Raw genomic sequence first — 12,087 nt, forward strand, 5'->3', positions numbered from 1 at the left:
TCCATCCACCCACTCATCCATCATCCATCTATCCATCCAGTCATCCATTCATCATCCATCCATCCACTCATCCATCTGCCTATCCATTTATCCATTCACCCACTCATCCATCCATCCATTTATCCATCCACCCACGCATCTATCATCCATCTATCTACCCAGTCATCAATTCACCCATCAATTTATCCACCCATCCAACCATCATCCATCCAACTATTCACATATCCAACTACTCATCCATCCATCCATCCATCCATCCATCCATCCACCCATCCATCTATCCATCCATCCACTCATCACACCTGTGTAATACCTATCAGGCACCAGGCCCAAGCAGATCCTCCAAAGAAGGGAGAATAAGCTCTAGGAAGGGCTCAGCTTTGGGAATAACATTCATTGAGTGTTTACTCTGAGCCAATCCTGCACTAAGCCCTTCTCTGCACTTTCCCATGTGATTCCCCAATAAAATATTAGGTCAACACCTTATTTCCATTTTATAGCCAAGAAAACCAAAGCACTGATGACTAAAGCCCATGCTTATAGTCTCAGAGCTGGAAAGTGGTGAGCCAGGAGTGCATCAGGCTGTCTGCCCTGGTCTGCATGCGATGTTGCACTCTACTGACAAACTGACAGACATGTGGGGGACACAGGTTCATACATTCGCTGATTCACTCATTCATTCATCCACTCGTTCACCCATTTGATCATTCACTCACTTGCTCAATCATTCATTTGCTCATTTACTCATTCATCCATTCACTCATCCACCCATTCACACATTTGCTCATCCATCCATTCGCTCATTTGCCCACTGGCCCACCTGCTCATTCACCCATTTGCTCACTAATTCATCCACTCATTTGTTCATTCATTCATTTGCCCAATTGCTCATTCACTCATTCTTTCATTCACCCATTCCTACTGAGCAACTACTGTGCGCTCACATGGGGGAGGCCCTGGGGATGACGCCACGGCCAAGGCAATGCCCTTGGTCTGTGGAGCTGGCGTTCTCCCTCAGAGACAGCCATAAAGGATGAGACACACTCTGCTGCAGGGGAGGGATGAGTGCCTGGGGCGGGGGAATGGTGGGGGCTCGTCATTCCGGCAGACAGGCCACTGGGGGGTGACGCTGAAGCAGACACTGAGGAGGTGGGGAGACAGCAATCCAGATGCCTGGCAGGGGCATCCCAGTCAGAAGGAGCAGCTCATGCAAAGACCCTGAAGTGGGACGAGCCGAGGCCAGGCAGACCGAGAGAGGATTGAGCAAGGGGCAGAGGGATGCAGGCCATGGTAAGGGGTCCCTCCCAGGGAGTGGGGACCGCAAGCGGGAGGATGAGGTCAGGGAGAGACTGGAGGGCCCCTCCCAGGTAAGAAAGATGGTTCCAGAACAGCTGCAGCCCACCATCAGCACAAGCAGAAGCCAATGAGTGCCGGCTGCAACCTACCACGGGGAAGCGTGTCAGGGCACAAAAAGGCTCCTGCGCTGACCTTCCTTCCTCTTGGTCCCCAAAACCACAGCAGGGAGGAAGGAGAGCCATCTGGGGGCCCCCCTCTCGAATGCCAGCTGGCACCTGATAAGCAGGGCGTCTGCACCCCCTCCGGCCTGCCCACACTCGGCCGTGAAGGACTAGCGTCCTCTCCCTCACAGCCCACGTGGACCAGCAGCGACGTAAGCATGCCAGGTGTTCAGTCACACCCCTCTCTAAGGGGAAGACCCCCTGAGCCCTGTCTCCCCCATCATTCACAGGGCGCCTCCCAGAGGCAGGCTCTCCTTCCAGGGGGACAGGGGACAGGGGACCAGAAGGAAGCCTCACACCACTAGACCTTTAGTGGCGCTGGGAGGAGAGAGGCCATGCTGGGGGGCGAGGGGCGCAGGTCTGCCCCGTGCGCGCCGGTGTGTGCCCTGTGCCCGTGCCTCTGGGCGCCCCAGGGGTCTCAGCTCTGCAAATGGGGCTCAGGAGACCCCAGGTGCACAGTCGCTTCACAGATGGTATGTCCTCCCCTCCCTTCCCAGGGGGCCTCTTGACCGTGAGCACATGCCTCAAGGGGGTCACTCCACGTCACAGGGTGACCAGTGGCTCTGAGGGGGAGGACAGGGCAGAGGTCACAGGGACATCGGAGTCCAGGGTTGGATCCTCCCAGGTGCTGGCCCAACAGTCCCCTTCTGTCTGCACCAGGCATTTCTGATGGTTTTATAAGGACGAAAGGATCAGAACCCTCCCAAAAAAAGATCCATGGGGAGAGATAAGAATAAGCTTGAGAAGAATTATACCTAAAAGTTCTTATTGTTCTTTTTAAACACTTTTGTGACAATTGATCCAATCATTTTTTCCAAAAGACAGAAGAGTCCGCTGTTCCTTATACCCCTGCCCACCCCCACCGCCTCTGTACCTCCCTTGTGTTAATGACTGGAGGGAAGGTCTCCCCCTAACTGATAGATCACTAAAGACATCCCACAATAATTACTGCTGCCGGGAGTCTGAAGACGTGCACCCCAGAGCCTGTCAGGACAACAGGTGCAAACCCATGTCGGTCCTTGGCTCCCGTCCTAACTCTTTCAAAGCGAGGTTCTGAGACAGCAGAAACCTTGGCCCTGTTTCCTCTGGGTGATCTTGGTGAGTAAGGCCCTCACAGCCCCAGCAGCTCCCTGACAGCCGTGTCCTCCTTCTCTCCCTTGTCTCACGGAGTCCCCGTCACACACTTGGGAGGGTGGGAAGCCCCCACTCTCTGTCCTCTGCTCAGGCAGGGTGGAGGGGACAGGGACCGAAGCTGAGGCACGGGGGCGCAGGCTCTGAAGGCCCTCTGCAACAGAGGAAGCCGAGCTGGAATCTGAGGTCAGGGCCCGACCTCCTCTCCAGCTCACACACAACTCCAGTAGCATCACTCTGCCTAAAGCCCTCCATGCCTCCCCAGTGCCCCGGGAACAAGGGTCACTCCACATGCAGCTGACAAGCTCCTTTGCGATTGGGCCCTATCCTGCCTGCTGCTCCAACACACAAATTCCCCTCCTGCAGCCATGCTCCAGCCCCCTTTCCACCAGAACTCCAGGGACAGATAGAGTGAGGCAAGTGAGGCATCCAGGGCACAGCATCGCAGGGGGCGCCCATTTCAGGTGACCCTCATTTATGGCCAGAGCCCCAGGGCCTTTGCACTAGCCAACACTCTGCTTGAGAACTCCATATCTGCAGCCTCTCTAGCAGCGGGCGCTGGGTCTGGTCTTGCTGCCCTGACTCACTCCCAGGGACGAGCCCTGGGTGTCCACCCCACACAGCCCCTTCAATGAACATGGCTCACCGCAATTCTCATAGGATGGGGTTAAGTGACAAAGAGCTGCAGGCAGGAGGCTCACCAGCTGTGTGCCCTTGGGCAAATGTCTTAACTTCTCTGTACCTCCACGTGTTGTTGTTGTTAGGTGCCGTCAAGTCGGTTCTGACTCATAGTGACCCCATGCACCACAGAACGAAACGCTGCCGGGTCCTGCGCCATGCTCACAATCGTTGTTATGCTTGAGCCCACTGTTGCAGCCACTGTGTCAGTCCATCTCATTAAGGGTCTTCCTCTTTTTCTCTGACCCTCTACTCTACCATGTGGAGGCAGAATAACAGCCCCCAGATATGTCCCAGCCTCGTTCTCAGAACCTCTGCTCATGTGACCCCATATGGAAAAGGGGCTTGGCCGATGTGGTCAAGTTAAGGATCTAGAGATAGGAGAAGATGCTGGATTATCTAGGTGGGCAGTGTAACCTCGAGGTGCTAATGACAGGAGGCAAGAAGGTCAAAGGCAGAAGAAGGAGACGGGACAATGGAAGCACAGAGGTACACGCTGAGGACAGAGGAGGGGGCCACGAACCAAGGAACGTGGGGGGCCTCTGGCCAGTTGCTGTCAAGCTGACTCAGATTCATGGCAACCCCACGTGTGTCAGAGCAGAACTATGCTCCACAGGGTTTCCAATGGCTGATTTTTTGGAAATAGATGGTCAGGACTTTCTTCCCAGGTGCCTCTGCGTGGACTCAAACCTCCAACCTTTCGGTTAGCTGTCCAGTGCATACACTGCACTACCCCGCTGTTAGCATGGGTTCCAAGAAACCCCCTGCCCCACACCCAGCCCTCCTCTGGGAAGACGGTGCTATCGAGAGCAGAAACAACCGTCTCCTTTTTTTGAGGATGCCTGACAGTCATGTTTCCATGCCTACCCCGTCACAATGACTAGCAGATACAAGATGGAATTTCTCCTGCTTTGGAGAAACACAGGAGGCTGCGGACTGGGCTGAGGCGGAGTGGCCCACCCCCTAACTCTGTCCCTGAGCCTTGGCTCCCTCATCTGTCCGTGAGAAACGGACACCCACCTGCCATTTGGACCACCCCTCACTCCTGGACAGAAACCTCAGCTTCACGCACTGGGGTGGGGGGCGCCGCCAGCTGTCCCTGTGTTCTGAGCACCCCAGATAAAGGGGCAGAATCAAGAGGCGAGGGAGCTAGCTCTGACCTCCAAGTCCCTTTAACACACAAGTCCCTTTAGTTCTAATAACAGGCATCTGTGCTTTGATGAAAAACAAGAGTGACTTGCTAACGGGGAGTCAGCCACCGCTTCCTTTTTCACGAGAGCAAGGAACAAACACAGCTTGGATAAAGTACACAGAAGGACGGACGTTGCAACCCCTCACCACCTACCTACTGGGAGTTAGCCAAGAAAGGGGAGACAGACCTATAAAGGCACGGTTAACCTCAAGGCTGATTTAGAATGCTTTCACTGGCATTACAGCAAACGTTCCTAGGGAGGATGCTGAGTTTGTTGTCGTTATGTGCCGTCGGGTCGGTTCTGACTCACAGCAACTCTATGTACAGCAGAACAAAAACGCTGCCTGGTCCTGCACCATCTTCACAATTGTTGTTATGCTTCAGGCCACTGTTGCAGCCACTGTGTCAATCCATCTTGTTGAGGGTCTCTTTTACGCTGAGCTTCTACTCTACCAAGCATCATGTCCTTCTCCAGGGACACATCCCTCCTGATAATGTGTCCAAAGTACATGAGAGAGACGTAGTCTCGCCGCCCTTGCTTCTAAGGAGCACTCTGGCTGTACTTCTTCCAAGACAGATTTGTTCGTTCTTCTGGCAGTCCATGGAATATTCTGTATTCTTCGCCAACACCACAATTCAAAGGCATCAATTCTTCGGTCTTCCTTATTCACTGTCCAGCCTTCCCACGCATATGAGGCGACTCAAAACACCACGGCTTGGGTCAGGCGCACCTTAGTCCTTTAAGTGACAACTTTGCTTTCTAACACTTTAAAGAGGTCTTTTGCTCCAGATTTGCCCAGTGCAATGTGTCGTTTGATTTCTTGATTGCTGCTTCTATGGGTGTTGATAGTGGATCCAAGTAAAATGAAATCCTTGACAACTGCAATCTTTTCGCCGTTTATCATGATGCTGCTTACTGGTCAGCTGTGAGGACTTCTGTTGTCTTTATGTTGAGGTGTAATCCATGCTGAGGGCTGTGGTCTTTGATCTTCACCAGTAAGTGCTTCAAGTCCTCTTCACTTTCAGCAAGCAAGGTTGTGTCATCTGCAGGTTGCTAATGAGTCTTCCTCCAACCCTGATGCCGCATTCTTCTTCACAGAGTCCAGCTTCTCGGATTATATGCTCAGCATACAGACTGAATAAGTATGGGGAAAGGATACAACTCTGACACACACCTTTCCTGACTTTAAACCACACAGTTTCCCCTTGTGTTTGAACAACTGCCTCTTGGTCTAAGTACAGGTTCCTCATGAGCACAGTTAAGTGTCCTGGAATTCCCATTCTTCATAATGTTATCCATAATCTGTTATGATCCACACAGTCTAATGCTTTTGCACTGTCAATAAAACACAGGTAAACATGTTTCTGGTATTCTCTTCTTTCAACCAGGATCCATCCACATCAGCAATGATATCCCTGGTTTTACCTCCTCTTCTGAATCTGGCCTGAATTTCTGGCAGTTTCCTGCCAATGAACTGCTGCAACTGCTTTTGAATGATCTTCAGCAAAATTTTACTTGAGTGTGTTATTAACGATATTGTGTTAGATAATTTCTGCATTCTGTTGGATCACCTTCCTTTGGAATGGGCATAAATATGGATCTCTTCCAGTCGGTTGGTCAGGTAGCTGTCTTCCAAATTTCTTGGCATAGGGGAGTGAGCACTTGCAGCACTGCATCTGCTTGTTGAAATATCTCAACCGATATTCCATCAATTCCTGGAACCTTGTTTTTTACTAATGCCTTCAGTGCAGCTTGGACTTTTTCCTTCAGTATCATTGGTTCTTGATCATATGCTACCTCTTGAAATGGTTGAACATCGACCAGTTCTTTTTGGTACACTGACTGTGAATTCCTTCCATCTTCTTTTGATGCTTCCTGCATCGTTTAGTATTTTCCCAGTAGAATCTTCAATATTGTAACTCAAGGCTTGAATTTCTTCTTCAGTTCTTTCAGCTTGAGAAACGCTGAGCGTGTTCTTCCCTTTTGATTTTCTATCTGCGGATCTTTGTATATGTCACTGTAATACTTTACTTTGTCTCCTCAAGCTGCCGTTTGAAATCTGATCAGCTCTTTGACTTCATCATTTCTTCCTTTCGCATTAGCTACTCTACGTTCAAGAGCAACTTTCAGAGTCTCTTCTGACATTCATTTTGGTCTTTTCTTTCTTTCCTGTCTTTTTAATTATCTCTTGATTTCTTTATGAATGATGTCCTTGGTGTCATTCCACAACTCATCTGGTCTTCAGACATTAGCGTTCAATGCAGCAAATCAATTCTTGAGATGGTCTCTAAACTCAGGTGGGATACACTGAAGGTCGTACTTTGGCTCTCGTGGACTTGTTCGAATTTTCTTCAGTTTCAACTTGAACTTGCATATGAGCAATTGATGGTCTGTTCCACAGTCGGCCCCTGACCTTGTTCTGACTGATGATATTGAGCTTTTCCATCATCTCTTTCCACAGATGTAGTCGATTTGATTCCTGTGTATTCCATCTGGTGAGGTCCATGTGTAGAGTCGCCATTTATGTAGTTGAAAAATGGTATTTGCAATGAAGAAGTTGTCGGTCTTGCAAAATTCTATCATGTGATCGCCAGAGTCATTTCTATCACCAAGGCCATATTTGCTGAGTTTGAGAATTAAAAAAAAAAAATTCTAGAAAAATTTGAAATACGAAATTAACTTCAAGAGATATAGAAAACCCATATAAACAAAAAATTAAAAGAGAAATTGAATCGGTTGTAAATACATTTGTTTCCCTCAAAAAGACACCCAACAGGTTTATACATGAGTCTTACTAAAACTTCAAGGGGCGGATACATGACACCAACTGTTCCCGACAAAGGCAAGAGAGAGAATGCTGCCCAACTGATCTTACGACGTGAGGACGATGGCAGTAACACGGGGCAAAGACAGTGCAAGGAGACAGAGACCACCTCACCTGTGAACCCACAGGCAAAGGGCTGACATGAGATCTCAGAGCAAACCAACCCCAGCCCCATCCCCTGGTCACTGGTAGGGTGGACGAGGCCAAAGGACGTTTCAAAGCCCCCAGTGAGCCCCCGGACTGCGGCTGACAGCGTGGTCCTGACCCCCGCATCACCCAGCGCAGTCCACAGCCTGGTGGTCAGAGGCCAGCTGTCCCTCCCTCCATACCCTGGCCCGAAACAGCCTTCCAGAAGCTGGACACAACTATAGGAGAGGCAGACCCCCGAAGCCCCACGTTAATGCTCTCTGCAGCCCTGAGAGTGAAAGGCAGACTGGAGTCGTAGAAAACCAAGTCACACTTCTCATCCTCATGGTGTGGGGGCTCAAGGGGCTCACAGCTCGGCTCTCAGCAATGCCTCCTGCATCAGCTCACTTGGGGTTGTAAGCACCCCTGTGGCTGGTTACACTGGGCCAGATAATCCAGGGTCATCTTCCACCTCAAGACCCTTAACATGACCACATCTGCCCTGTGAGGTCACACGCACACAGGTTCCGGGGATGAGCTCAGGACATCGCTGGGGGCTGCTATTCTGCCTCCACATGGAGGCAAAGAGAGGTTAAGACGTTTGCCCAAGAGCACACAGCTGGTGAGTCTCCTGCCCGCAGCTCTTTCTCACTTATCTTCAACGAAGCCATGAGAACTCACACCGCCCCCTTCTCCATCCTATGGGAGCAGCCCTGGGCTCAGGGAACATACGCCTACAGCTGCCCTGCGGGGTGGCTGCTCTCAGATGCCTGGGGAACAGAAGATGGGGTTACAAAGATGGGGGGCTCTGCTGCCCACCTCCAGCCCGCAGAGCACATCGTTCCGGCCGGCGGGGGGTGCTCCTCCGGGCACACGCGTGGGGTGCAGCCGTCTCCATGTACCACCCTCCCTGCACACATACACGTTTCCGGTTCAGAGTTTAAATTCATGGGTTAACATATAAATACACAACCAGTCTGGCAGCTCTTCAAAAGTTAAACAGGAATACCACAGACCCAGCAACTCCACCAGAACACACACACGCACGCACGCACACACGCACACACACACGCACGCACGCAGAGAAAAACAGACAAAAGAGCAGTCCCTGCCTCGCAGCCCTCGGCTCAGACAACTCCTTGGCCTGTGTCTTCCCAGTGCTGTCTATGTTTCCACCTCGGTGAGCTTGTCATTAACCTGCTTTGTGTTTCACTGGATAGTTCCCCTGGATCAGTAAAGATCTCCTAAAACAGTATTTGAAACGACTGAGCAGTATTTAAATCACTGAGTGCTTATATGGGGCACAGAGGAGTCTGGCTGAGCCTGAGGGTCCGGGAGGGCTTCCTGGAGGAGGTGATACCTTTGCCTCTGGATCCAGTGCTCCCCACCCTCTGCCCCTGAGACCTCATCCCTGGCTGCGTAGGAGGGCTGGGAAGGCCAGGTTCCCCCGTCAGGAACCACCCCCACCAGCCATTCTGGAACACACTATCCCCAACCCCTACCCTCCAGCCCAGGACAGCTGTGCCCCCCCAGTCCCCAGACCAGGACAGCTGCACCCCCCAGCCCCCAGCCCAGGAGAGAGCCCTCCACTCACCCTTTGCGTGCTGCTCACATAGGGTGGCACGCCCCCAGCCCAGCACAGCCCCCGACTCATGCTTGGCGTGCTGCTCACACAGGTGGCACCCCCCAGCCCAGCATGGCCGCCACTCAAGCTTGGCGTGCTGCTCACACAGAGCGGCACCCCCAGCCCAGCACAGCCCCCCACTCACACTTGGCGTGCTGCTCACACAGAGCGGCACCCCCAGCCCAGCACAGCCCCCCACTCACACTTGGCGTGCTATTCACACAGAGTGGCACCCCAGCCCAGCATGGCCCCCCACTCACGCTTGGCATGCTGGTCACACAGGGCTGCGGCCCTCATGTCACAGAGCCGCAGGGAGCCCTTGCTGCTGCTGTAGACGAAGAGGTTGCAGTGGTGCGGGTGGAACTCGGACGCCGTGATCACCTCCGTGAGGTCCTCCATGTTGGCCGGCTTGATGTCTACGATGTCTGGGCGGCGTCAAGGAGAGTCAGGGTGCAGGTGCTTGCTGCCCGGGCAATGCCCCCCCCGGCAGACCCGCCCACCTCCACTCCACAAGAGCCCCCAGAATGGCACACCAGCATGGAGACCTGCCCGCCACTCAGTGCCCTCCATCACTGCACGCCCAGTGCCCGCAGCCACCCGCCCCACAGTGGTGCAACTTGGGGGGTTTTCTCTGCTCCTCTCCATTGCTAAGCAGAAGGGGGGCCTGTGTGGTGCCAAGCAGTGCACACTCTGGTGAACAATTCCAAATCTCCCCGCCACCCTGTGGACGGTGTCTGGAGCTGAGTGTGGGGGCTCTGACCCTGACAGTGGGATTCTCCCCCCCCTCAGATACACGTTCCTGCCCCAGGCAGTGACCACAGGTGATGAGCACAGGAGGTCGGATGTGCCAAGTGGAGGGGTCCCAGGACTTAGGGTGCAGGGGTGCTGGGCTGCAGGCTGTGCTGCCTCTGCTGGGCTGGGTGTGCAGAGCGGGAACCCTGGAGCAAGACAACAGGGTGAACAGCATGAAGAGCCATGTGGCCGGAAAGATCCTGGATCAAGCTGTACCTGAAGCCACTGCCTCTGGACTGTCTGGATATGGAAGCCAGTACATTTCTTATTTTGGTTTAGGGTCCAGGCTCTTGCTGCCTGCAAAGGAAGCACCCCTGACCGGTGCACTGGGGCACAGAGAGGTGGACAGTCTGTCCCAGGCACTCAGCAGTGAGTAGTCAGGCTGGACTTGGCTTCACGATCACCACACTCTGGCTGGCTCTTTCCCACCCATCCCTGTCATCCACAGTGACAAACCTGAACCCTTTGTGTGGCATTCAAGGTCCTGGCCTCCCCCAACTGCTCCAGCTTCAGATCCTACTGGCCACCCTGCCCAAAAGGCACCGTGCCCTCGGAGAATGACGCCTGTGGTTTGTGTCCCAGCCCTAAACTCACAGGCCCCTGGGCCTTTGCACGTCCTGTTCCCTCTGACTGGAGTACCCCCTTTGCACGGGAGCCCTGGGGTCAGAGGGCCTGGGATTTGAACCCTAGCCCTGCCATCTCTTGGACGTGTGGCCCTGGACAAGCTCCCTGCCTCTGCGTGCCTCGGCGTTCTCATCTGTAAAATGGATTAACCGTTCCAACCTCAGTGGTTTCCCGCGCAGATTCTAGGGGGCAACGCCCCTCACACATAGCCTGACATGCTGAGGAGTGTTGCGGCCACCGTCACTCTCTCTGATTCGGAAAACACGGACGCAGCCCGTCTGCGGCCAGCCTGCTGCCCCTCTCCTCCCCACCAAGCCACTTCTCTCTCGTTCAGAAGGGAGCCCTTTCTGACTTCTGCAAACATGAGTCTACAAAGCTTCAGAGGAGAGGCCTTTGTGCTCACTCTCAGCTCTGCTTCCTGGAAGCACCGCAGTGACCAGGAATTAAGGACAAAAACGAAACGAGAGAAAAAGTGAGCTAGATCACCCCAGCCCAGTGGGCTCCCAGGAAACGGTGGTTTCTAGTCGATCAGGGACGAGACTGAGCAATGGAAACAGGTATAAAGGTTAAGAGAAAAAATGAACCAGAGGGCTGAAGGGAAGTATCACTGGCGCAAACCTGCAGCCTCAAGCTTCCCAGCTAAAACGCCATCCCAAGACAGCCCTTGGCTGCTTGGAGACGACCTAGATTTCTTCCTGAACTCAGCATGGTGTTGGGAGACCTGCAGGCGTCTATGAGGCATCATAAACATGGGCACAGTCGTTGGGGGATGCCCCCACCAGAGGGTCGGGCGATGGGACTGAATCTCACAGAACTCGAGACAAGCAAAAGCCAGAAAGGGCTCCGGGGATGCAGACCCGGTCTGGCCCCTTGTCCCCGAAGTCACAGGACCAAGGGCCTGGCATTTGGTCAGAAGACAGGGTCCCCGACATCACAGGTTGGGTTCACTGGGGTTGAGTCCAGTCCAGGACGTGCCTGGCTCACTCTTACCGCAGGGCCTTTGCATATCCTGTTCCCTCTGCTGGAAAGACCCTCCCGTACATCTCTGTCCATCGGATCTCTGTCCAAATGCGACCTCAACAGAGTCCTTCTCCTGTAACTGTTGTTCTGTTGTTTGCTGTCAAGTTGATTCCGACTTATAACGATCCACGTGATAGAGCAGAACTGCCCCATTGGATTGTCTACGCTGTAGTCTTTATGGGAGCAGATTGCCAGGTCTTTCTCCCTCGTAGCTACTGGATGAGTTCAAATCGCTGACCTCTTGGTTAGCAGCTGAGCACTTAACCACTGCACCACCAGGGCTCCTTCTCCTGTGACTACTTCTCTAACTTGCTTTATGTTTTCTGCAAACTTCTATCTCTGCTGATTGCATTATCGACTTAATTGTCTGTCTCCCCAGTGAGGGCACGGGTGCGCCTGTCTCAACTGCTGCCGTATCCCTGGGGACCGATGGCGGTCAGCACGCAGTCAGTGCTTGCCGTACCCTCGGGGCCCTATGGCGGTTGGCATGCAGTAGGTGCCTGCTGTATCCCTGGGGACCGATGGCGGTCAGCACGCAGTCAGTGCTTGCCATATCCT

The 12,087-nt window shown here is 53.3% G+C and overlaps 1 protein-coding gene across 1 annotated transcript in view; it reads right to left on the reverse strand.

Annotated features, from left to right (window-relative positions):
- The window catches only part of PPP2R2C (protein phosphatase 2 regulatory subunit Bgamma), a 123,386-nt gene that overhangs the window by 6,994 nt on the left and 104,305 nt on the right, over positions 1–12,087 (reverse strand). The window contains exon 6 of the mRNA XM_004383493.1: positions 9,354–9,518. Coding sequence (XP_004383550.1) covers positions 9,354–9,518 — 165 coding nt within the window. The remainder of the gene's footprint in view (positions 1–9,353; positions 9,519–12,087) is intronic.

Source organism: Trichechus manatus, unplaced genomic scaffold, assembly GCF_000243295.1.
Source record: "Trichechus manatus latirostris isolate Lorelei unplaced genomic scaffold, TriManLat1.0 scaffold00111, whole genome shotgun sequence".
Taxonomy (NCBI): domain Eukaryota; kingdom Metazoa; phylum Chordata; class Mammalia; order Sirenia; family Trichechidae; genus Trichechus; species Trichechus manatus.